Source organism: Vombatus ursinus, unplaced genomic scaffold, assembly GCF_900497805.2.
Source record: "Vombatus ursinus unplaced genomic scaffold, bare-nosed wombat genome assembly UNPS02010193.1, whole genome shotgun sequence".
NCBI classification, from domain to species: Eukaryota; Metazoa; Chordata; class Mammalia; order Diprotodontia; family Vombatidae; genus Vombatus; species Vombatus ursinus.
Window position 1 is genome coordinate 505,796 of NW_020949971.1, and position 27,745 is coordinate 533,540.

The 27,745-nt window shown below is 40.5% G+C and overlaps 1 protein-coding gene across 1 annotated transcript in view; it reads right to left on the reverse strand.

The window, feature by feature from the left end:
- Nucleotides 1–7,060: 7,060 nt before the first annotated feature.
- Nucleotides 7,061–27,745, reverse strand: part of SGCZ (sarcoglycan zeta) — a 115,456-nt gene continuing 94,771 nt past the window's right edge. Inside the window, exons 5-7 of the mRNA XM_027853757.1 lie at nucleotides 18,358–18,430; nucleotides 12,628–12,751; nucleotides 7,061–7,255 (exon numbers count right to left, since the gene is read on the reverse strand). Of these exons, the coding sequence (XP_027709558.1) occupies nucleotides 7,061–7,255; nucleotides 12,628–12,751; nucleotides 18,358–18,430 (392 nt within the window). The remainder of the gene's footprint in view (nucleotides 7,256–12,627; nucleotides 12,752–18,357; nucleotides 18,431–27,745) is intronic.

A 27,745-nucleotide genomic window follows, 5' to 3' on the forward strand; every position in this document is an offset into this window, starting at 1 on the left:
AATATGGAAAGATCCAGGCTGAAGGAAAAAAACTGGATAATATAGCCCATTGCATCCCTCTAAAGCAATGGAGCCCCATCTTCCCATGCTGCCATGATATTACCACTCCCTTTCCTTCCACCCCTCACTTCATTAACATGAGAAGCTATGGTATTCTCTATCTCTATCAAGACTCCTTTTTGGTCTTTACCATTTGGTATGAAACCCTATCTGTCACAGTGCTCAGGGAAGTCTTTTGATGACCTTATGGCTATTTGGACTATAAGAAAGATACAATGCCTCTTTTTGTATCCCTAGTGCTTCGCATAGCACCTGCCACATAGTAGGCACCGAATAAACGTTAATTGACTGTCTAGTAGTAGCATCTTTCCTTTTAATCTTGGGGACAGTATGACAGGGCATGACTGGACAGCACACTCTGCAATGGCACAGACTTCCTCCATCTTTAGAGATTGCTGGTCATATGAACATTTGGAATACATTTGAATCTGGTTCAGTGCTCAAGGGACCAGACTTTGCAAACTCTGAGGGACTCAAACTTCAGGAAGCTGTGTTGGGTGCATCCTCCAAAAGTTTACCAGGCCACTTAAAATGGGGTAGCATCATTTCCTGTCTGAATGCTCACTGTATTTAACCCAACATCAAATCTGGAATGTGCACCTCACACCAGACAGCCTAGGGCCACATTCTGCCACCCTGACCATCAAAACAAAGGGTCACCATGGGGTGAGTCACAAGGAAAGCTTTGGACCCTAAAGTATGGTTTTCTATCAGGAGATCTTAGACAATTGTTTCATTGACTGGTGCATGTGGCTACTTTGTGGACATTACATATTATAGGTCACATCAGGAGAACTTCCACATTCTGAAGTGTGTCTCTATGCTTTGTCACCTCTTCTCCAAAGAGCCCAGTGGAGGTGGGATGGACAAAAGCAAGCACAATACTTATTTCTTGTTAGGATTCTGATTTCATTTTCAATCATAGTCTCCACTGAAATAGTACTGAAGCTACGTTATGTATACATAAGAAACACAACAATTGAAATATGTAGATGTGGTGATGAGGTCCCCAGGGGCTCTTGAGGAACAAATGGTGGAAATGGGAGAATGAGTCTAGGGATGAAGTCAAAATGCAAAGATCTTCAGGCAGTGGTGGCTACACTCAAAGAAAGGGGGACAGTCACTAAGTAGTTGCTTCAGGTCAGTACTCATTGAAAGTCAAGAACACAGAGGCTCCCACTTCTCTCTGGAAGGGACATCCCATGGCCATCTTGGTGAGAATGAAAGGAGAGCACAAAATGAAGGGGGGGGTTCTGGCCAATAGTGCATACTAGGATGTTAAGGTTTACAGGGAAGGGAGAGAGTTCCCAGAAGTATACTCAGAGCTTGTGTTGCTCATTCATTGTATGACCTTGGACAAGTCACTTCTTCTCTCTGAGCCTCAATTTTCTCCTGTGTAAAATGGGCTAGATGATGTCTAAGGTTACTTCTGACTCTAAATCAATGATCCTAAGTGTTTATATTTGGGAGTCAATATATTTAAAAACTCAGAAGAACCAGGATAAAGGACTCCTTTGCCTTCTTTTTCTTCTGCTTCATTCTTCATGGCCCTGCTCAAATGCCTTCTCCTTCATAAAGCCTCCCTTCCCTGCTCTAAATCAGATCTTTGTATTTTTCCTACTGATTGTCTCCATTTGGCCCTATACCTCTTATTCTTAGGAGCGGATTAAAAAATGGTTTAATTGGATTATGGTTACGTGTGTGCACATCTCATCCTTCTGAAAATATTGCAGGGTTTGGAGAGGGCGAGGATTGCTCTTTGTTCTTCTGTCTCTCCCCTGGGCAAATGGCTCATTTTTGCCTCAGGCAATGCTATTCTGCCTAAGGATGGGGTTGTGAGCTAGATCACTGCCATGGGTGCCACAATTTCTTCAGTTCATCTACAAATATGGGTACAGGGCATGCTGCTTATTTTATACTGCTCCATTCTGCCAGTGAAGATAAGTCAAGAAGGATGTAAAGATGACCAGGCAGGATTATTCCTGTTTGCTTTGCATATCTAGTGACGATGAGATAGGCTAGTGCATGTGAACCATCACTATCCATGCACATATTCAGTAAAGAGAGCTAAGTTCTTAAGGACACATTTTCTGAGGAGACCAGATACTGGGTTCATTAATGCAGATTAGAAGACCATAGCAGCAGGGTTCTCTTCTTGGAGGTCTATGCATAAAATCTGCAGCAACCCTCAAATACTCCATTGGCATGAACAAATATATATATATATATATATATCTTTTGCATCTTCCATTGTTACTTGGGGTCTGTGGTTGTGTGGAAAACTCTAGTCGAATTATTCTAATATCTTATGGAGGGTTGAGTGAAGATACATCTGGAATGAAGTGACCTGGAGCATTTGCCATGTCCAATCTGAACTCAGCATGTTTCTCCTAAGTCATCTTAGCTTCCTAACATCCTTATTCTAGTGGAGGGCAACAGTACCCTTCCAACTACTCCGGGTAGTAACCTGACCTACTCCTCCTCCATGACCCTCCAGAACCAATCGGTTTTCGAGTCTTACTGGTTTTGCTTTCACACTCACTCCCTCTTCACCACTCATACACTCACCACCCTTGTCCAGGACCTCATCAGCTCTCTCTCACATGGCTAGTACAGTAGCCCCCTCCAGTGCATCCTCCAAATCAGCCTTATGCTCAGATTTGACATCAACATTGTCCTTTATGAAAATCTCTAGTGGCTCCTGATTTCCTGGAGGATAAAAGATGGATCACCTGGTCTGTTACTAGATGGCTTCCATGGTCTGGCTCATCTATCTCCATGATCTTTTTGCCTCAGTGCACTTTCTAGTCAAACTAGAACTGATTGTAAGTGTAGGAGCCTAGGGTCATAGATTTAGAGGTGGAAGAGACCTTATAGGCTGCTAAGTCCAATTCTTTCATTTTACAGATAAAGAAACTGAAGCACAGATTAAGTGACTTGTCCAGTGTCATACAGCTAATAGGTGCCTGGTGATAGTATCTTAACCTAGGCCTTCCTAGGTCCCAAGTCCAAGCATAGAACTCTCACCGCAACTCCATGTTGTATGCAATTTGTCCTGAACTGTCTTACATATGTACTTTTGTGCAGGCTAAGCCCCAAGTCTGGCATGTACCTCTATCCTTTATCATTGCCTGTTCATTTTCTTGTATTTCTTAACAGTTGACATTTGTGAAGCCCCTTAGATTTACCCAAAACTTTGCACACCTTACACTCACCCATGTATTCTTTGATCCAGTGACATTGGACCCACTGGCTCTTCCATGATAAGACACTTTCTTGGCTCCGGGCATTTCTCTGGTTGTCCCCCATGCCTAGAATGCCCTCCCTCCTCCTCACTGCCTCCTGGTCTCCTTGGCTTCCTTTCCAATGAAAATCCCACCTCCTACAGGAAGCCTCTCCCAACTCCCCTTAATGCTGGTGCCTTCCCTCTATCGATTATTTCCTTGTTTGACACAGTTGTCTGCTTGCTGTCTCACTCCATGAGACTGGGAGTTCCTTGGGACTGTATTTTACCTCTTTTTGTATCCCCAGCACTTAGGACAGTGCCTGGCACACAGCAGATGCTTAATAAATGTTTGATGACTGATTGACTGACTTTGCCTGCATTATCTCTTTTGATGCACCCTCCCCCCTCCCCTCAAACCCTGGGAGCTAAGTACTATAGGCATTTTTATCCCCACTTTGTATATGAGGAAACTTTGCAAAGGGTTTCATATCCTGTAATTATCCAGTGTCTGTCAGCATATATCTCCTACTTTGCTAATTACCATCTTCTCAAAATAATCTTTTATGACCTCACTCACCTTCACAATTTGGTTAAGAAACCATCAAATTTTAGATCTTCCCCAAGTCATTCATTTCAAAGATGAGGAAACTGAGTTCCAGGATAGGGAGGTAATTTTTCTGAGTCACAAATTGATTTGTGATAGAACCAGAACTCAGACCCTGGCCCAGGGCTCTTTCTATCATGCTAGGCTTCCTCTCATGAACTTGTTATGTAAATTCAGGAAGTTTGAACTGAAATCTATTATGAACTAATTAGAAAGTCACCATTAGTCCTTAGAAATTCTTCAAACTTCCTTGGGTTATATTTTGTATGATTACAATTAACAATTGAGCCTAATCAAACCCCGTATCACATCATTCCTTTTTAAAAAAGAAGCTGTGTCTGTTTAATCTGCTCCTCCTTCCACCCCCTACCCAGGGAAATTGGAGACAATAACTCAAGACCCAATACAGTGATTCTGTCTATATGTAGCATTAAGTGAATGGAAGTTTGGTAATTACTAAAGCATGGGGAAGAATGAAATGAGTCATTGAAATTGTTCTAGATAGACAGTTAATCCAGATGATTTAAGACAATGTTGCCTGGCCTTTCACAGTTTTCTGGATTCATTGATCAAATCAACACTTTCATTGTTGATTTGGATAAAATAACAGATAGTATGCTTGTCAGATTCACAGATGGCCCAAAGCTGAGAAGGACTGCCAGTGCATTGAATGACAGTCAGAGTTCAGAATGATCTTGGCTGCTGACAATGGTGGTTCAGATTTAATTATATAAAGTACAATGGAGACAAATGTAGGGTCTGTCACTTGGGTAACACTCCAATGGCTAGACAACATTTCAGTTGAAAAGGGACCTGGGATTTGAATGGACTACAAGCTCAATGTTGAGTCAACAATGTGACATGGCAAGTCATAAAGCCAATGCAGTCTTAGGTGGCAAGAAAAGAAACATCCCATCCACACCTAATAAGGTCATTGCTCCACAATACTTGCATCTGGCCACGCGGCATCTGGAGAATCATATCCATTGGTGGGAGCCACAGGTAAATAAGTACACTGATTAACTGTGCCACCTCTGACACATGCTGACTTTATGATGCTGGACAAATCATTTCACCTCAAGAGAAAGGGCCAACCTGTGGTGATAGAGGGAATTTCCTCATCCAGTGTAGTTCCCTATTTCAATGAATTAGCAGTTCAAAGCCTTGTCTCCTATTGATAAATTGGGCATTGTCCAGAGGAGGAGGAGCTCAAGCTCATGACATATGAGGATTGGGGGAAAATGGGGATATACAATCTAAAGAAGAGAAGGGGGAGCATGAGGGATGTCTTTAGAATATCAGTAGGACTTTCATCGGTAATGGGTATCTGTTTAACACAGAGACTGGAGAGAGAGGGACAACTTTAGGTTTGATGTAAAGCTTTCCTAAAAGTGAAAGTTCTCTGAAAGTAGAATGGATTGCCTCTGGGAAGAGAGGCTTCCTCCTCTTCCTTGGAAATCTTCTACAAAAGTGATATGACCACTTGTCATCGATGCTGGTGAGAGGACTCTTGTTCAGATCTGCATTGTCCCCAAAAACCTCAGACATCCCTGCTAAATTGGAAAGTCAGTGACTTAAGAATCCACTTGGAGAAATGGCACCCCACCCTCTTCACTTTGCATTGCCTCTATTTGTTTCACTGAGCACATGAGCAGGTAGACATCCTAAGACAAGCAGCTAGTCACCTATGGTTACACTTCTCAAATCAGGAAGGACGTCAGGGGTCACTGAAGTTTGATTGACAACTTGTAAAATAGATAACTTACCTTTGGTTAAACAAACAACCTTTCCAAAATAGGAAACATTTAATGTTGTTTTACATTCTATGATCCTGAAATTTTCAAGACACTTGTTAGGCAGGGTTTTGATAAATTGATTGACAGCATTCTACAGTCCTTTCTTTTCTTTAAAGATGTATACTTTAAATAAAGTCATTAAGTAGTGGAGAGTGATAAAAGTCTAGAATTCTGGTGGTAGATTAGTCAAACAGCTCCATCAAAGACATTCCAGAGAGAGAGAGAGAGAGAGAGAGAGAGAGAGAGAGAGAGAGAGAGAGAGAGCTGGGAAGAGTAGGACCCCTTGACATAATTTGTGGTTCAATGGAATCAAGATAAATACCATGTGTTTGTTAGCGTTTGCCTTTTCTTTTCTTTTCTTCCTTTTCTTTTTTAGTATCAGCTAATGTATATTTAATGGGATTACTTAGAAACCTTACACAGCTAACTATAAAGGGAATAGAGAAGAAACATTGGGATTCCATTCCCATTGGAATGGGAATGTTCACAGCATCATACATTTCTTTTGTTGTTAATGAGACTTAAATAACTATGTGACTTTAAAAGCATGATCTATTTGCCATACCATCAGGAGGCTTCTCTCACTCGGAGCCTAGGTTTTGATAAACTGGATGTTCAATTGAAAACAAACACTTCACACCCACTTGCCTGCAAAGTATCCATAAGGCCATTCAGATCTGATGGAGGACAGCACTGTGGCATCTTGTTAACTTGCTATAAGTTATATTGCTGACCACACTCAAAATGACATAGTGTACAGAGTTCTAGACATACTGAACAAAGAGGAACAACACATTGGATGGGATTGGAAGACACAATACTCAGAGCAGGATTCTCTCTTCCCCTTCAATCTCTCTCTCTCTCTCTCTCTCTCTCTCTCTCTCTCTTAAAAACATGTATTGAATTTAATTGTTTAGTAAAGCAAGCATTACATAATGCTTTCAATATTTTAAAATTATGGAATAAAAGTTTACATCCAAAAAGATGAATGGAAAATTGTGCTTTCAGACAGTAGTGTTAGTTATCATACAGGGTTTCCCAACTTCCAGTGTGTCTGTCTCTGGGATACTGAGGGAATGTCTCTAGATCACGTATGCATGTGCAGTTTCCATCTCGGTCCTGCCAAAGTTTAAAGCCTGTGCTTGCCTTCATGTAGCAAAGACACTCGGGGGACAGAAAGATCCAGATTTTCTGCTCAAGGCAACAGCATCCCCCCAAACCTTGGTGCTATCTCCTCAATGAGTAGGTTTGACTGAGACTCTCTGCAAAGAATGAGAGTGCCTTGGACTCCTTGGGAGGCAAACAGAGCAGAACTGGGTAGCAGACGGCCAGGAAGGGAAGGCTATTCTGGTGTGAGGTGCCATCACTGGCATGTCAGTGCCACAAGCAAATGCTGCTGCTGGAGTGACATGTGGAGCCTGCTCCAGCTGGGGAAAGGTACAGTTTGCCATTGGGACAGGCACAGAGCTCATACACAGTCTGTTGAGGAGCTGGGGAGCTTGGTGGGGCAGCTGAAAAGGAGCCCACAGGCAGATTTCCCAGACGAATGGTGTCTGCATTTAAAAAGATCTAGGAAGAAAAGAAACCATAGTTTAATGTTTCTGGACATGGCAGATCCCTTCAGAATGTTGTTCCAATGACTGACCATACTCTATAACCTTTGTCCATGTCGTTCCTGAGGTTTATTGCAAGGGATCTTCTAGACATGCTGGAGGAGGGCTTCTCTTGACAATCAAATGATACCAACTGAATTTGGCAGCTGGCTGCCAGCTACCCCTGGGTATTACCACTCCATCTTAGAACTTGAGATTCTTTTTAAAGGAGAAAGAAATCTAGGAATAGTCAGACATGTAGCTTTGATTTTTAGAAAAAGAAAGTTAAAAAAGTCCGGTGGCTGTAAATTCTAAAAGGCAGCCCAGGATCAAGAGGGAAGGAAAGCTTTCAAGAAGAAATTCTCACCAAAATCTATTTCCCAATAGATAAATGGTCAAAGGATAGAAACAAACAGCCCTCAAAAGAATTGCAATCGATTATCAGCTGTACAAAAGAATGCATCAAAATCACTAGAAATAAGAAAAATGAAAATCAAAACACCTCTGAGGTTCTTCTCATGCCCAGAAAATTGGCAAACATGAAAAAAGGTGGGAATATTCTATATTTGAGGGACTGTGGGAAGATTGGCATCCCAAGGCATTTTTGGTGGAGCTGTGAATTAGTACAACCATTATGGAACGCAAATTGGAATTACACAAATAAAGTGACTAAAATGTCCACATCCTTTGACCCATAAAATTTGCCACTAGGCATATCTCCCAAGAAGGTCATTGATAAAAAGAAAGTCCTCATATATAACAAAATATTTATAGAAGTACTTTTTTATGATAGAAAAGAATGGGAAACAAAGGATGTCCATCCATTGAGGGATGGCTAAACATTTTTGTAGTACATGAATGTAATAGAATATGACTATACTGTGAGAAACAACAAATATGATGAATGCCAAGAAGCATGTAAAAATTTACATGAACTGATGTAACGTGAAGAAAGCAGAGTCAAAAAAATTAAAGGTACACAATGACTTCAATAATGCAAAATGAAGAACATCACCTGTAAAACAATCTAAAATGAATGTTGCAAAATGACAAAGAGTGAGCACAGCCCCAAGAAGATATCGCCTTCCATTGCTTCGCAGATTTGAAAGGTTGATAGATATGGAATATTGAATATATTTTTAGTTTTTTTAATGTATGAAATAGTTGGATAATTTTTTTCTTCTTTCCCTTTTTTTTCCTTAAAAAAAAGTTATTTGTTGGGGCAGCTAGGTGGTGCAGTAGATAGAGCAGTGGCCCTGGAGTCAGGAGGACCTGAGTTCAAATCCAGCCTCAGACACATAGCACTCATTAGCTGTGTGACTCTGAGCAAGTCACTTAACCCAATTGCCTCATATAAAACAGGTTATTTGTTATATAGGACTGGTTCTCTGGAGATGGGGAATGAAAGAGATGTAGGGGGAAATTAAGGCCATGTGAAAAGCAAATGCTAACAATATCTGCCTTCTCTTAACATTACTAAGCTTGAAATGTTCACATGTTGAAAGGTCAAATTCATATCCATTGAAACTACTAGGGATGCTGTGCCTGGAGAAGGGTTGGGGGTGGGGTGGGGTGTGGAGATAGGATGGAATGCAGGATAGCTGTTTTCAAATGTGTAATGAAGCATTGTGTGGAAGAGGTATGAAATGTATTCTGCTTGACTCTGGAAAGCAGAGGTAGGGACAATTGGTGCAAGCTGTAGCGGGACAAATGTAGGCTCAAGGTAAGGAATATGACACTAACAATTAGAACTATGTGAAAGTGGAATGGGATGTTTCAGGGGGTAGCAGAGTCTCCCTAGCCAGAGGTTTTCAAGTCCACTGTGGATTAGCATTTACGGGCTGTGTTGGTTAGAGTGTTTTTGTTCAGGTATGGGTTGGATAAAGTAGCCACCGAAGTCCCTTGCAATGCTACAATTCTGTGATTCTCCCTAGGCGTCAGTTTCATTGTCTATAAAATAAGAACTTTGAACAATATCAAATCTAGGATCCCTTTAGCTCTAATTAGAATGAACCTATAATCAAAGCAAATGGAGTAGAAGCATTACATCAAGAGAGGTGGTCCTTTCTACCTGCCTTTATTTTCATCTCTAAGCATACAAATATGGCATAAGTAGACCCCCAACTGTGTCAGGGCCTGGCCCATCTATTTATATAATAAACATTTAGGAGCTATTCTAATGGGTAAAGACATTGAACCACATTCTGAAATGTGAGGCCAGATATTAAGAATAGCTCAGATTTATGTAGTTTTATGGTTTACAAAGCATTTTACAATTTGATCCTCACAACAGCCATGCAAGGTAAATACTATTATTATCCCCATTTTACAGTTGAGGAAATAATGATAATGATTATAACAATAATGATAATAATAATGATGATGATGAAGATACAGTGCTTATTATGAACCAGGCACTGTGCTAAATACTTTACAGTTATTATCTCACTTGATCTCATAACAACTCTGGGAAAAATGTATTATTATTATTATTATAACATTTTACAGATGAGGAAACTGAAGCAAACAGCAGTTAGATGACTTGCCCAGGGTTACATAGCTAGTAAGCGACTAAGGATTAATTTGAACTCCCATCACCCTGACTCCAGATCCTACTCTGGATCAAGTGGTAACATGAGTGCAATGTAGCTAAAGACAAGTGTGATCCATTAACAGAAGAATTAACTAACAGCAAATGTGGTAGAATCACGTTAGCAGCACCAGTCCAGTTGACTGAGCTGGCCTGATGGAGTCCCATGTTGAGAAACTATTATTGTACCAACACTCTGGCAATGGGCCACCTGAATACTTTGAATTATTGAATCATGTATTGAGCTCTTGGTCTGAGGACACCATTACAAGCAACCATGTGGTTTGGGCTTTATATACATCATGGGGAAATAACTGAAGTCAGTCTCTTACCAATGAGTCACTCAATATTTATGGAACTCTTATGGTAGGGTATTCACAGTGCTGTGGAAAGAGTGAGGAGTGTATAGTGATTGCAAAAGTGTCCTAGCTAATAAAAACTGTCAAGAGAGTCAATTCAGATCTTGCTGAGCCACATATCTGATTTTGGACAGGTCGTTTAACATCTCAAGGGGTTTTACCTGGGCTCTATTTTTCTTTGAATTGTGAAGGAAAAGATACCAAAAAAAATTCTAAAAGCTATTTTGATGAAAGCAGGGTACAAGTTAATAAGGCTTTCCATTTGTGATGAAAGCTTGTGATGGGAGCCAAGAAAGAGGAGTTTATCTACATGCTTCCCTAAACTCTGTCTTAACTTCTTAAGTACATCCATCCTTTACTAATGCACAATAAAAGGACTATAGAAATCTAGAAACAATTCAGGAGCCTTGCACTGCATGTGTGTTTGAGGTGGGGGTGGGGTAGGGCAGTATTGAGAGAGGAAGTACCTTATTGGAATGCTTTATTCTATCTCCTACTTAGACTCTGGAGATCTTGCCCATAGCTTTCCATCTCTATATTTGACATTGGTCAGGTCTGTATTAGAATACCAGGCCTAATTTGAATCTTCATATCTAAAACTGACTGTGGAACGAGTAGATGAGTTTTAGAGAAGAGTAAAATGAATAAGTCATGTCAATCTTTGGGCCTTCTTGGAATGTTTTGTGCTCTTAAGGCATTTGAGTTACATTTTTTCTTCTAAAAATCTCTTGATGTAATCTTCCATTCTCTTTTGCGTTACTCTAGCTTATGATGAAGAGGATCTATCCCTTGACAAAGGCCAAATCCTCTTCTAGTATGATTGTTCAGATCCCATCCTCTCTCCTTTTGTCCAGAATCATCCTTCTGACCTACTTCATTCTTTAATCACTTCCTGTTTACTAGATTATTTCTTGATGCTACAGACACACTCATTTCCCCCTTATTCAGCTTCTAGCATCCTCACCAAACTACTAGTTATTTATTTATTGTTAGTTTTTCATATCTTTATATAAGTATATATCATTTTCTCCAAAAGAATGCAATTTCTTTGAGGGCAGGCATCTCTGCCGAAAAGAAGGCTAAAGGGAGTGGGAAGGAGGTGCTACAACTCACTGGGAGTACTCAAATGCCTTTTACAGGTTGTTCTGCTTGGCCCCTGAGGGCAGAATTGGGATTGATGAGTGGAAGTGGCAAAGCAACAGAATGATATCTGACTATGGAAAAACTTTCAAACAATTAGTGCTGTCCCAAAGTAAAAGGAGGAAGCCTGGAAAGCGGAAGGATGAAAGAGAGAGAGAAGGAGAGAGAGAGAGAAAGAGAGACAGAGACAGAGAGAGAGAGAGACAGAGAGAGAGAGAGACAGAGAGACAGAGAGACAGAGACAGAGACAGAGAGACAGGGAGACAGAAAGAAAGACAGACAGGGATGTTTCAATATAGGCTTATTGTTATATCTAGGGATATTAGGCAGTTAGGTTGTTCAATGGATGGGGCACTAGGCCTAGAGTCAGGAATATCTAAGTTCAAATCAGGCCTCAGACACTTACTAGCTGTGTGACCCTGGCCAAGTCACTCAACCTCTGTTTGCCTTAATCCACTGGAGAAGGAGATGGTAAACCTCTCTGGTATCTTCTCCAAGAAAACCCCATGGACAATATTGGTGTGTTATGTTTACAGGGTCAGGGAGAGTCAGACACAACTGAATAACAACAAGAACAAGAGATATTCATCCCAAGTTTCCTCTTTACCTTTTTCCATTTTTGCAGCCTGGTCATCAAGAGCAAACACACTCAGAATGAAATAAAAATCAGATTGTCATTATCTGAAGGTGAGAACTATTACAAAAACTCGGCCAACAAAGAGAGAAGATGTAAGGGAAAGTGATGTTAGTTTACCAGGAAATGGTGGGACAAAGGAGGAGAAGAGAAATTCACCTGGTCCCAGCAGAGCAGCAAATCATGCCCCAGCAGGTCAATTGTTAAATGGGCCACAGCTGCTCATGGGGACATTGAGCTTTGGGTGGCAGCATGCTTCTCTTGCATTCAGCCAGCCAGTGACACTGGCACCCATTTGAACTCTCTGAGACCCTCCTCTCCAAGGAGCTCCAGACTTGCCCATCCCATTTGATTTCTACCTCCCCATGATCATTCAGTTCCTGCTTCCATCACTTTCCCTCAGCCCCAGAAATGATAAGAAGAAATATTTAATTTCTTCCTCTGTAAAATGGAGGTGTTAACAGCACTGACCACACAGGACTCTTATGAAGACTTATATACATATATATTTCTGAAGGCCATTAGGGTGAGCAGTAAAAATGTTCACTTTATTTTCTTGGGCACAGTTTTGCAGCTGGCAACAGGTTTCCTAGGACAGAGATTGTTCCATGCCTGTCCTTACTCACCTCCCCCTCTGTGGATTGTAAGTGAAGTTCTTTCCTGCAAGTGGCCTTGAAGTCTCCCGCAGCTGCACTCACTTGGACGCCTCTGGGTGCTTCCATGATCAAAGACCTAGTTGGAGATTCAAGCCTAGGAAATTAAAAATAAAGCAATCTTAACAAACAAACAGATAATGTGAATGAGGGGCACCCTTGGTGCAGGGGGAAGGGAGCCAGACTTGGAGTCGAGAAAGAACTGGCTTGGAATCCTGTGTCCAGCATTAACTAGGTGGGTGACCCTTAGGAAGTCCCTTGTCCTCACCCAACTTCAATTCCTTGAGCTGCTGAACAGGAACATGCTTAACACCTCCCTTTACCTCATGGATTTGTACGAATCAAATGAGATAACATGTTTAATGTGTTCTATAGATGTCAGCTATTATAATAAATAATAAAACTTTGAGGAACTTCAAGAAAGTCTCATTCCCTAATGGAAACTGGAAATAAAATGAATAGCTCTTCTCCTAATGAGAGAAGGGAGACTCTTGGCACAAATGTTTTATCAACTCTTTGAGGTTGGGAGCTGCTTTCAACATTGTTCATTGATTATTGTCAATTCTCTATCTTCCATTCCCCATTTTAGGCACCAGTCTCCTCTTTATTTCCATTCACAGCATTTCCTAAAAATAGGTCAGGGGATATTTACTTCATTCAGTAGTTTATGTGTTATCTGTATGTAGGTCAGAAATTAATTATTTCATACCTTGCCCAGAAGTATCCCCCAACACAGAATCTTTGCTTTAAAAATGGCAAATCTAGATTTAATTAAAGTCATTAACATTTGAAAATTGCTGGCTTGCAAAAATTTGTCAACTTGCAGATTTTTCAAAGTTCTCATGCTGTCTTTGTGCGCTTCTGGAAAGTAATTCAAGTGAACACAGAAGGTATTCCCTACAACTATGGTCTGTATCTAGCCCTCCCAATGAGTCTCTAAAGAAGATCTCAATTTGGAACTTCAATGATGATTAAAAGGCTGGACAATTAGACCTCTGATGAAAGATGAAAAGGACTGAAATTGTTAAGACAGGACAAATGATCAGGTTAGGGTAATTTGACAATGGCTTCAAACATATTAATGAAAAACTTGAAAGAAAGCAAGATTAGTGGAAGGAAAAAGGAAAGGAGAAAGAAAAGAGAGAACATGTGAAGAAGGAGTCAATATTCTCACTTCTAACACTCACATCTTTTTCCCCTGCATTGTGGCCTTGGACCATTTAAGTTAGGGTGACACTTGGTGACACTAAATACACTGCTAGGCCCCCTTGGTTTCCGCTCCCTGGGATCTCACAACATCTTTTGTCATTGGTCGTGCAATATCCTGGATTCTGTCTGGTAAACAATAACACCATCACCAATTGGATCCTCACAACCATGTTCCTTCTTGGCTGCCAGAGACACCTCAAATACTCAAAGGGAAAGAACTTAAGGAGCAGGATGCAGGAAATGACCTCACTTCCTTCCTTGATTGAGTATTTTGTTGATTCCACATCTAGGCATCCCCAAGAAGCTAAAGCTAGATTGACATGGTTCAGTCTTCTCTTTATTGGGTTATCTTAGGCACCCCAAATTGTGTCTAGGGTCTACTGTAATATTCCCTTGGTGTTAATTACTCCTAGCAGTAAGCGTAATTATCTGCTTGCGGATGATCCTCTAATTCATGCAGCAGTTAATTTGGACCTGCCAGACCCAACTGAAAGGAATATTTAATTAAAATGTGTCACTAGCTGAAAATGGTGTGTGTATTTAGTAATTCTAGGAAAAGCAATTCAATGACTAGAAACAAGGATAAGTGCCAATTACTTTATCAAATGGCTGGATGCAGTTTGGTTAGGCATTAAGTATGTTGCAGCTGGGCTTTATTTGAGTCAAAGAGTCCTGTGGAATACATGTCATGAAGGGAACCTGGCAACATTTCTGTAAACTTATAATGGAAATATTCAAAAATGCACTAGACAGTCCTTGATATTTTTGTTGCTTCATATTTATCACTCAGGCAGAAAACAGTCATCAAGCAACTTCCCCAACTTACCTGGAAAAGTAGAGAGTAGAGCCATTGAGTCAGTGAGTGCAGAGCAAAGTACCCATGAACCCAATGCTTTATTTGTCCACTTCACAGATGGAGAATTTCATCATCTTGGTCTTCATCAAGATGGCTAAGAGCATTCCTCTCTGACTTGTCAGTGTGTGCACACCCTTCTGTCAAGCCATTGATCTATGGGGATTATCTATGCCCAGGGCTAGTGTTTTCTTCTGGTTCCTATGGGCATTGCATTGGTGAAACACCTAGGATCTCTATCACTTCTCCTTCATTCATCATGCTGCTCTTTGTTGACATCTCTCATACTTCTTCCTGGCAAGTAATTATGGGTAATGTGTTGCAGCCTAGTGATTGCCACGGATTGTCTGTGATAGTCTTTTGAAGGGTTATTTGTGGTAGGAAGCCTTCTGAGATCATAGTGCTCCATGATGGTACGAAATCACTAGGAGAATATCACTGTGAAAAGATGGACTGGGGAGGTAGGGAGCACCTGGAGATTGTTGAGGGTGCTGTGCTGTTTCCCAGTTATGAACCAATCCACTCTCCTTTGTTTTTCAGAGAATCAGACAATCTCACATTTGAAAGGGGCTGAATTCAGGGACATTGAGTCCAATTGAGAGCTGAATGTCAGACAACTCACCAAGTCTCATCTGGCTTTTACTCGAAGCCCTCCAAAAAAGAGGGAAGGAGGAAGGCAGATGCCTGGGATATTGATAATATGGAGTGATTCCAAGGGAGGGAAATCAGAATGGTGAAGGGCCTTGCCCCATGCCATATGAAGATCATTCAAATAAACTGAAGATGTTTTTCCTGTTTCCTGGAGAAAAGAAGTAGGTGGGTACCTTCCCATCCATTCCACTTTTCAATAATGATGATTCCTGGGAAATTTTTCTTTGCATTAAGCCTAGATCTGTTTCTTTGGGACTTCCATCTAGTACTGACCTTTGGGTCAAATTTGAGTAAAACTAACTAAGTGTTTTTGAAGAAAGAGCCCTGCATATACTTAAAGATAACCATTAGGTCAAATGATTTCAGTGTCCATTCATCAGGTTCCTACTATGTGTCAGTCACTGGGGTTACAAAGGCAACAATGAGAACAACTCCTGCTCTTGAAGCTCTAACTTTTGATGGTGGGTGGGGAGGCAACAGGCACATAGATCAACCAAATGCCTAGCTGCTCATCTGTAAGCTGGTACAGTATAATACAGGACTCGGGATCAGGAGCAGCCTAACTTACAGAGGCCTGGCAGGGTCTAGGCTTGGTGCTAGACTTGCCCCTCTACCAGGCATCTCTAAGCTTGGTGGCTAGTTGCAGTCAGACCAGGGCCAGCTCCCCATCCAGCTTAGGTCTTTCTTTGGGTTCTTTTGCTTTAGGGCATTCTCTATCAATATGTATGTAGATGACTACGTTCAGATATTGTTCCTCTGGTTGGCTTAGCCATGGGGATAGGGAAGAGAATGCAGTCCTCTCCCTTTTACTCTCTCTAAAACACCCTCCCCTGTAGGAGGGAGGGGAAACAAGATGTGAATAGTTTGGACAGTTACCAGAGAGCCATTCCCCTGCTGTCCATGGATAGGAGGATGCTGGGCCTTCAGTTTTGTCTCATTAGCTATAAAACACATCGCTTTGTCCACTTGTGCTGGTGATGTACTCTACTCACCCCCTCCATCCATAGATCTAGGCTAGGGGTGGGGAACCTGTAGCCTCAAGGCTTGTGAAGTTTGGGTTTAAACAAACCATGAAAGTTTCAATTTAGTTAAAGTGCCACACTTGAGGACCTAGAGGGCTACATGTGAACTTGAGGCTGCAGGTTCCCCACACTTGAGGGGATAACTCCTTACTCCTGGGAGTCCCAGAATCAGGAAACTTCATCATCCTGACTGCTTTCTCTATCAACCATACTATTTTGCATGGTTTGCAAAATGGACCGTCAACCTCTTTGTCTCTCCCAATGGTCCTTAGTTAACTTCAAGCTCAATTCATAGGTATTTGGAAACTTGGGGTAAAAACATCTCTTCAGTTGCTATTGTTACATTCCAAGTCCCAAGTCTCCATGGCAATGCCACCAGAGAGCAAATTGAAAGTTACATCAATATAAAATGCAAACACAAAAAATGCCAAGTGAGATTTCCCGAAATCCTTCACTTGCACATTCCATGGGAGACTTTTCCTGCTTTCCCTCCTCGCCAGCATTCTTTCCCACTCTATGGATGTACTCTCTTAACCCAGGAAAATGTAAGCTCCTTGAGGACAGGGACAGCATTTTGTTTTTGTTTTTGTTACTCACTACCTGTCCTAATCTGGAAAGAATTCATGTACAATTTTAAAATACAGAAACAAATTAGACATCAGTTCAAATCCTGAGTCTTAGCTGGTTTTGCAGTGCCTTCCAAACCTGTGTTTTTATGAATATGGGCAGCCCCCAGGTGAGAACTACCCATCTGTCACAGCAGATCAGCATCTGCTAAGTAACACATGAGAGATGTGGAGGAAAGCAATGATGAAGTGACTTGTTCAGGGTCACACGGACACTGTGTGTCAAAGGCAGGATTTGAACCCAGAACTTCCTGACTTGGAGACTAGCTTTCTCTCCACTGGGCTCACACTAACTCTCTGGGCAATAAAAGATGACTAGTGACTTGTCCAGTCTCTAGCACACACTTAATAAAAGTCTAAATTGCTGAATTCAATTGAAATAAATGGTAGCAGGATTTCTGATAGATGATGTGACCCTCTTCCTGCTCTTCTTTGTTAATGACACATTGTGGATTTCATTATGTCCCAAAATAGGAAGGCCATGTTTCACTCTAAAGTGAAGAAGCCAACAATTCCACAGGCAATAACAGATGAGCCAAAAAATGCACATGGGCCAGATTAATGTGTCATTGAATGGGCAACCCATTGAATTAGTTGATCAATATGTGCATTCTGCCCTTCACTGTGTATGCACCAGGCATAAGGCCCAGGTGTGGATGGGAGGAAAAGAGCAGGGCCTATGACTTTTGGGAAATTAAGTGGCCCAAGGAGTCAGGTTGTGGTGGGTAATGTAATGTGGTGGGTAAAGGATCTCCATGTGGCCAATTGTAATAGCCTCAAGGGTGTCAATGATGAATATTCAACAGAAGGCTAGGAAGGACACTTTTGTACATGCTTGTTTGTAGGGACCGCCTTATAGAAAACACCACAGCCTCAGTCAAAGCAACAACTAGGACCTGTCCCGGGTTCAAGAGCATTTTCATAATTCCAGATGACTTCCCCTTGAGACTTGGGGTTTTGAGATGATGGATGGCTTGCTGCAATATCATGCTAAGGCCAAATATTGATTATTGTACAACATCTATACCTAGGAGTTGCTTTAATCTAGATGTCTTTTCCCTTTCTCCAAATTCCTCCATCCTTCAACCTTCTTTCCTTGGCTTATGCAGAAACACTAGAAAAAAGTAAACAACATACACCAACAAAAAAGTAAAAGAATGCTCAAAAATGTTAAAATTGAACAAAATAGCCAGCAATGTGTACTCTGTGTACAACTCCATGTTCCCTTCTGAAGATGTCCCTTGGTTCCTGGGGGCATAGATTGTGTTTCAGGTAGCAGCACTCCACCTTGTAACAAAGCTCAAGGAAAGAAATCCCTGATCATGCAGGAACCAAAACTTACTTGAGGTCTTGGGAAGGTTCTGCTCTGATATGAGGTGTTTCCACAGAGTGTCCAAACACCGCTCCTTCTGTGCCTGCAAGAATCAAGTAACACGAGAGGAATGACTGCATTGTTGTTGAAAGCAGGTGTGTTATTAGTGACAATCAAACCTCATAAAATATATGTGTAAAATCGGAATCTTCCAAAGAGATCATTTTAAAAAGCACTACCACAGGAAAAGAAAAAAAAACAAATGAAGAGAATAGAAGAAGGAGGAAGAGGAGCAGAAGAAACAAGGAAGGAATCAAGCATTTATTAAGTGCCTACTATGTGACAGGCATTGTTAAATGCTTTACAAATGTTACCTTATTTGATCATGGCACCAATCTTGGGAAGTAGGTGATGTTATTTTCCTCATTTTGTATTTGAGGAAACTAAGGCAGAGGTTAAGTGACTTGCCCAGGCTCACATCTCAGAAAATTTCTGAGGTCACATTTGAACTCAGGACTTGCTGACTCAAGTCTAGCACTCTGAGCACCTAGCTGCCTCTTAGAGGCAGGATAAGGTAAAGTAAGAGGAAGAACAGAAAAAAAAGAGAATGACAGATAGGTGTTATTGTAGAGAATAGGCAAAGGGAAATTCAGATTTCTGGGGGTTGATGTGTTTATTATTCTTTGCCTTTAAAAGATAATGATATGTATAGATATCTAGATCCGTGGTGTGTTTTCACCAATTGATCCCCCATCTTGTGGATAATAGGGAATCTCTGATCTCATCCTATCTTATCACAACTACAGAAAACTGATTTGGGTGTTCTTCCACAAATGAAGAACAGAGATAGACAATCTCACCCAGTGCCTTCTAGCCTTGATAAGTGAAGCTGCAGACTAATATATGTGCCTTGGTGCCACCGAGTGGGTAGATGATGGGGGCTGGAAGGAATCTACTCATTTCAAATAACACGTTACTTACGGCTACCATTGAGGAAGAAGCAAAGTAGTAAAAACAAACATACAAACAAAGGTCATATTTTGATGAGCATTCACTCTGAAGATGTATGGGGTTGAGAGTCATCTAACATACAGGCTAGGTGAGGTGGCAGTGGTGGTACACAATATAAATGCTGGTAGCTATGATGTTAACTGGAAGTCATTAGGGTCAAGGATATTGCGGATGGTTTGGACTCTGCTTACTGGTGAGCTTTGGGCACAGTTCACTGATTAAAAAATACATTTGATTCCATGAAATGGAAATGTTTCTGCACAAATTAAATTAATGTATCTAGTATAAGAAGGAGAGCAGCCAAATGGGGAAAAAATCTGTATCAAAGATGCAACCTGTTCCTACTAAACAGGCAGTGGAAATAGGCTGCTCACACCCAGTGAAGGAATGTCTTAGAAACAGATCCCCAACATGACCCACATGAAACACACACATATGTATATATGTACATATATATACAATACACACATGCACATATATGCATACCCACTATATATACACATGTGTGTATGTATACATATAAATTCCATTTTGGAATAGATAACAGCTATGAACAGTGTTATGAATGAAGAGTTTTCAAAAGAATTACAAACTATTCATAACTATGTATAAGAATGTTCCAAATTAATTGGACAGTTTGTGGAAAGACAGTCACACTAGTGTATTATTGATGGAGTTGTGAATCACTAGAATAATTTTGGAAAGCAACCTGGAGTTATACAAATAAAGTGAATAAAATGTCCCACACATTTTTGAATGGAGATTCCATTAATATGCTTATCTAAGGAAGCCATCCATTAAAAGAAAGTCTCTATATACATCAATATGTTTATAGCAGCACTTTTTGTGATATCAAAGAATTTAAAATAAAATTGATACCCATTAATTAGGGGGGGCTAAACAAAATGAGTTACACGAATAAAATGGGACATTACCATGCCACAAGAAATTATGAATGTGATAAATATAGGGAAGCATGCAAAGATCTACATGAATTCATGAAGAGTGAAGTAAATAGACTGAAGAAAGTAACATACACAGTAACCACAACAATGTAAATGGAGAGAACAACCACCAAAAAATTAAAGATAAATGTTACAAAATTCCAAAGAACAAGCACAACTCCAAAGAAGAAATCTGAGAAGACACTCCCACCATGGCCCCTTGAAGAGGGAAGAAGTCTACGAGTGAGCTACATTTCATGTATTTACAGATTTTTTTTGATATATTCATTAGTTATGCTGATTTTTTCTCTCCTCTCCTTTTATATGTAATGGCTCTCTGGGCAGGTGAAGGAGAAGGATAATAGGGGAAATCATGGTAATATAGAAAAACAAAAAATATCAATAAAAACTCACTTTAAAATGTTCCTATTAAGTATTCTCCTCTATACCATTAACTCAAATCAACTTAATTCCACTTTGTGGGTAGAGACATCTTTCTTGAAGATGTTGGTAATAGACTACTAAATGCTCAGACTCCACGATGAAATCAGGAGCCCAAATCTTCAACTCCTAATGAAATGCTACAGAGCTTTGAAGAGAACAAAGATCAAAGTTTGGGAATTTTTAATGGAAAGAATGACAGATTCTTTTTTCCATTGAAGATTTGATATGTCAAAATCATCATTTAAATCCAAGTTATGGGACTCTGACTCTTTTCTTAGATCCTTCTGCCTCCAAGTTAATTAATTTAATGCTGAATAACAAAATAGTTTGAGAAAGTAAGATAAGAGTACACTTGATGAATAAATGGACCATGAATTCAATTATTTTCTTGAAGGCAAACTATGCAGAAATGGATAACTGCCATTAGTGAATAAAATGGGACAACTATTATATAGCAGGATTGAGAAAAGGCTCAGCTGGATCTTGATGATGTCTTTCAATGATAATTTTAATCCATCTTTTATTTCGGTATCATAATTTCTGGTCAGATTCAGAGGCCATTAGATATGAGACAATGGTTCACTATCTTTAACTTTGGTTTGTCCTTAAATACCAAAGAAAATGACTTGAGGTGGATTTAGTACATCCAGGGTCAATGAGGTGATGCGGAGGTGGGAAAGGGGTTATAACACCTTTGTTTAGTGCTTTGCTTGCCTCTGCATATGGAGGAGGTAGGTCCTCCATGAAAGAAGGTTTTCAGTGATTGGGGATGAACTGGTTGGTTTGGATTGTTGGGGATCAGAAGCTCTCCTTTGGTACTCAACTTATTATAAAGAGTTTGGTCGTAGACTCAAGGCTTCTTTCTTGCCTTTTGAAGGCTAGAAAACAGGGCATCTGAATAATACAGAAAATAAATGGAAAGATACAGATATGTGTAGACTACTAGACTTTGAATAGAAGACCCAAAGTAGACCATGGCAATAGGTCAAGGATTCTCTGTCAGGCAGCCAGTGGTTCCTAGCATTGTACTTATGCAATGTGTATCATGAGATTCCTACGTCAAAGGAACGTAAAGAGCAGACTGCTTCCATCCATTCTGTTAGATTTTGCCAGTTTGAATGTATGCACCAAGGTATCTCAGGGGCACCTACTACTTTCCAATGACTGACAGAGAATAATAATAATGACTTTCATTTATAAAGCACTTTAAAGTTGGCAAAGTATTTTATAAATATTAATTCCTTTGATGCTTACCACAACACTGAGAGGTGGATACTATTATTATCCCCATTTTACAGATGAAGAAACTGAGGTAAACAGAAGATAAGTGACTTGCTCAGGGTCACACAAACAGTTAAGCATCCAAAACAGATTTTATCTCAGGTCTTTTTGACTAAAGGTCTGGCACTCTATTCACTATGCCACCTAACTGCCCCAAGTAGGTAGATTGACCAGAGGAAAATGACCTGAAGCTTTAAATTGATAGATTAGTTAGGTAACCAGTCAACAAGCATTTATTAATGGCTTACTATGTCCCAGGCACTGTCCCAGGTTGGCAGAGCTTCTGCTAAGTATGTGGGTCACATTACATCTCAATAAGGTGTGAACCCTGTCCCCAGGAAGGGGAAACACTCCTGTCTTGGCCAGATCCACAAAATCTGAGGGTTTTCCTAACATTTAGTGGTTATCAGCCCAGATTTGTTAAGACCTACATTGATACTGCTAAAGCATCTAATTGCCCCCTGTTTGTGCTCACATGATGGAAGGGAACCCAAAGAAGCAGGGCAAGAAATCTCATTTTTTTCATAAATCCCACAAGTTTCTCGGAGAGTGATGGATGGATAGGAACAAGCTTATAAAAACTTGGTGAGTAACCTTGTATGTCCCCAGTATTGGCTGATATAAACTCAAGGAATCCTTTTGCCCTGCCTGGCAGGCTTGAGATCAGTCCTGGGCCAACAGAGTTCTGGTCACCAGGAAGTTGCTGCATGTGCCAGCATAGGGCTGAGAGACATTCACTATCCTAAACTGAAATGGCAGTTGCAGTTTGAAGCTTTGAAGTAGCTCATGCTGAACTGGTCACAGGCCACATGATTGATTAGACAGAGTGTTGAATTTGATGTCAAGAAGACTTGGGGTCATCCTATTTCTCTCCTGACCTTTGTAGTGAAGTCCTTGAAAAGGCCATTTACAATGATGCCCTTCTTCCTCTCTTCTCTTACTCCCTAACAACCCAGCCTCCAACTGCATCATTCCACAGATACTGCTCTCTCCAAAGTTACTAATGATCTCTTAGTTGTCATATCTGATGGCCTTTTCTCTATTCTCATTCTCTTGACCTCTCTGCAGCCTTTGACATGGTCCATCACTCTCTCCTTGATGCTCTCTTCTCTCTAGGTTTTCAGGACACCCTCTCTTCTGGTTCTCCCCCTCCCTCTCTGACCACTTCTTCTCTGTCTCCTTTGCTTGATCTTTGTGTGATCTTCCAGACCACACTTTCTTATCATAAGTGTCCTACAGGGTTCTATCCTGAGTCCTCTTCTCTTCTTCATCTCTAGTACTTTACATCAGCTTCAATGTATTTGATTACCATCTCTTTGATGATGATTCACAGATCTACCTCTCTTGCTTCAACTTCTCTGCTGACTTCTAATCTTGTATCTCTTATGCATTTCTTGATTATTAACTTTGTGTTAGGGTTGGGCTCTGCTCTGGGGGATGTGAGATAATGTCTTAGGCTTCAGGTTTTTTGTGTTGTTCTTTTCAGAGCTCTATCTGGGGGCTTTGACTTTTTGATGCTTCAAATGTGTTGTGATCCAAGGCCTGCTGTGGTCACTGCTCTTCTGGCTTATGTCTTGGTTTATGAATAACCTCAGGTACTTTTATCTACACCTAACCTGCAACAGCTCCCCCAACACTCCTTGCCTGTTGCCTCCACAAACACTCTCACTCTATGCAGTCTGGAAATGTTCCACCAGCCTTCATCTTCCATTCTCCCATAGCCAAAAGTATCGGTTCACCCCTCTGCCCTGGAACTGAAACCAGGGACTCCACTATCCTGCAAGTGACCATAATGAGTCCCAGAAACCTAGGCAGGGTTCCTTCCCCTTTGTGACCACACTTACTGGGTTGTACCAGCTCCTTGCTGGCAGCCACAGCCCAGGACTACATCTGTATCTGGTCCCCATAATCTACCCCCCTCCCACCTAACCCCCCACCCTCTGTGGGGTGAAAATTCCCAAAGCCTCCAACACAATTTCCCCCTAGACTTGCTGTTTTTTTCTCTTGATGTAGGATCTGCACTTCATTCCCTGTCAAACCACCATCCTGGTAGGTCATGTCTTTCATAATGTCTTAGGCTGGATGGCTGATTTACCCCAACTTTTTATTATTTCTGCCACTCTAAAATTCAATTTGAGGCATTGGTTTAGGTTATTTGGAGGGAAATTTGGGACAGCTAGGTAATTTCCTCCCTGATTCTACCATCTTCCCACAAAACCCCCCACCCTCCAACATGGGCAGCTAAGTGGCACAGTGGATACAGCTCTGCTGGGCCTGGAGTCAGGAAGATCTGAATTCAAATCTGGCCTCAGATGCTTACTAGATGTGTGACCCTGGGAAAATAACTTAACTCTGCCTCAGTTCCTCATCCATAAAGTGAAGTGGAGAAGGAAATGGCAAACCACTCCAACTATCTTCACCAAGAAAACACCAAATGGGGTCATGAAGAGTTGGTCATGACTGAAATGACTGAATAACAACAATATAGCAAAATATTAACTTTAACAATGCAGAAGTGATTGAGACTATAGCATGTGGTCTTTGTTTTGCCATGACTGACTGAAGATGTGAATGCCACATTGCCTAATAAAAAGCAGAAAACAAAAGAAGCATACAGAATGATATCCAGAAGAGGGGCCACTGATCAGGTAAACATTTAGTAAATACCCATTATGCACTTCTAGGGATACAAGAAGAGGCAAAAAACATTCGCTGCCCTGAAGAAGTTTACAATCGAATGGGAGAGATAATGTGCAAACAAATATGTACAAATAAATTGTACAGACGACAAATAGAAAACAAGGTTCCCTGTAGAAAATGGAATTTTAATTGGTACTAAAGAGGTCAGTGGTCAGAGTAGAGAGCATTCCAGGCATGATGAGAGATGCTGTTTGTGGAACAGCCAGGAGGCCAGTGTCACTGGATCAACAAATATGGATTGGGAATTAAAGTATAAAAGGACAAGAAAAGAAGAAGGGTGAGAGGAGATTTGAATGCCAACTAGAGCCTTCTGTACTTGATCTTGGAGGAATTGGCAGCAAGAGGGGTGCCATGATTAGCACCATGGTTTAGGACATTGACTTTGGTGGCTGAATGGAGGAGGGACAAGAGGCAGGATGACTTTATATGCAGCAGTCACAGTTTGTCATTCTAAAAACAATAATAATAAAACAAGAAAAGTGTACAAAAAAGAAAAGAACAATAAAAAAGGAACATGTGGAAAGTCCCAGGGGTGTGGGAAGTAGCTTCTTATCAATTTGGTAATTATTGAGCAAACCACTAAAAAGGGTCATACTATTTTTGCTTTTATAGATTATTGAAAAACTTTTGACTCAGCTTTAGACTCATGACATTCATTTACTACCCATATATAAAAATGATCCAGTATGGTGAGAAAACAACAGCATGTGGTATCCACATGGAAATCTTCTCTCTTTAGACCATGCCATCCACACAACAATGTCAGTAACAATTGTAATAAAATAGAGTATTTCTTAGGAACAGTTAAGCCTCATCATGGTTCTCTTTAGTCTCAAACCCAAAATCAACTCCCCTAAACAAAACTGGATATGGATTGCAAGGCAAATATGGAGTCATACCAATACATTTTACTGCCTGATATACATGGATGATATTAATTTATATGGCTCCACCAAAAAAAATTCAACAGCTTCTCCATCTTGTGAAATTTTTCTCCAATGATACTAGAATGTCATTTGGATTCAGTAAGGGTAAAATTCTTCATGGACACCAAGGAAAGGTAAAGACTGAGGGCTTTGATCTTGAATCCTGATATCAAATTGGAAGAGATTAGAATACTCTTGTCTTGAGTGATTCCATTTTGAATTTGTAATGAATATGCACACTCTAAGCACATGCATATGTAAACAACATGAGTGTTTAGGTCTGATAACTAGATGCATGTGACCAGTATGCCTAGTTATCTAGACCCAATGACTGTTTGAATTGGTCAGAATATCCAGATCTGTTTATTATGAATATCCCTGTATGAGGATGTCAATATATTGGTATATTGATTCAAATAACCTTGTCTACCAATTACACAAGCAAAAAAGATGTGGTCTCCTTAATTTTCCCTTAAAAAAATAGTGCACTCTGACCTAAGCTGCTACTTCTAATCATCACACACAATTCCTAGTCCTTTAGTAGAGACTGACTTTGAACTCTAGGAGAGAGGAACCGGCAATGTCCTTTCTGGTAATGAGCCAAGACCTAAGAAGAAAACATTAATCTTCCAGCTTGCCTGGTTTCAGAGGAGACAGATCACAAGCTCACCAGAGACCAGGCTGGGCAGAGTCCAGCTCCCAACTATTGATTCTCAGAGCTACTGGGTTTGCCTGACTTGTTCAGCTGTCTGCACCATTCACCCTCAGCTCTCCCATTCATGATTATCATTTGTTGGGTTGGGGGATCAGGTAGCAATATAATTTTGGGAAGTTTGACTGAGATAGAGTGTTAGGTATTCCTGATCATAGATCTCAGGGGTCTTAGCTGATTTACTTTATATTGTATGGGAATCATAGTACAGCCCCTTTCCCTCCCTTTATTAAGCTATTGAGGGGAGAAGTAAATGAAATAAAATAACAGAGAGTGCATGTATCAATTAAAGTAAATAAAAGCAATTTGAATGATCAGGTCATTGCGTAAGGGCATGCTCTTGGTTTTGGCTGTTAACTTTCACATGTTATGGGTACTTGGCCTTTGGAAGTCAATTAAAGGCAGTGATACTTACTATGCCTTTTTCTCCTCTAGACAGGACACTGAACATAAAACTCTCAAGGAGAAAGCTGTGGCTTTGAAAATTTGCAGGTGTGAGACCTACTGGAATACTGACATAAAAGTTTAATGGAAAAACAAATTTAAAGAAATGAACAATCCCTGAATATAATTCTTAGCATGCACTTTCAGAAGCTCAAAATGGATCATAACAAATTTAGTAAGTATCCTAACTAAAATCCATGCCATATTAACAAAACATAGGGTTCATTACCCTAAGGGATTTATGGAAAGATGAACACTTCTTTACCCCAAATGAGGAAGAAGATTGAAGTCAATTCTCAGAGCACAAGATAAACACATTTAATACTTGCAGAAATTCTTTTGAAACTAGCAGGCATCATTTCACAGAGCAATGGTAAAGAATGACCAAGGGTATATTCCATTGGATTTCTCAGATGTGGCCAAAGGCATTTACACTTGGGATGGAACCTATGCAACAGCTGAGATCCTAGCATAGAATGAAAAGGCCTTTCATGAGAGATATTCACACGAACAATATGTTGACAAAAGATAGCTAAACAAATGGCTAGATCATGGGGGTGTGTTTATAGAAAGAGAAGCATTTATGATGACAAGTCAGGACCAGCTCATCTCTATTGGACATTGAAAATGACTTATCTTAAAGGAAATTGGATTTATTGAACAATGCATGTTATGCAAAACAATGGTAGAAAATGGGCAACCCATCCCTCCTGGCTACAAACAATTATTGCCTACCAATCACTTCCTTATTTCTTGCCTGGGGCTTCTTTGACTGACTTTTCCACCATACCCCAGGAAGCTCATTATTGGGATAACCTCATCCTGTAAGATCTCAGCAGCCTTGATACTCTACCTCATGACTCTGCTTCTCTGATTGGAGGGTAGAGCCATGAACTACAAATCTCTGTTTAAGAAGACAGCTCAGCTCAAACTTCTCTTCCTTTTTCACCTGGCTG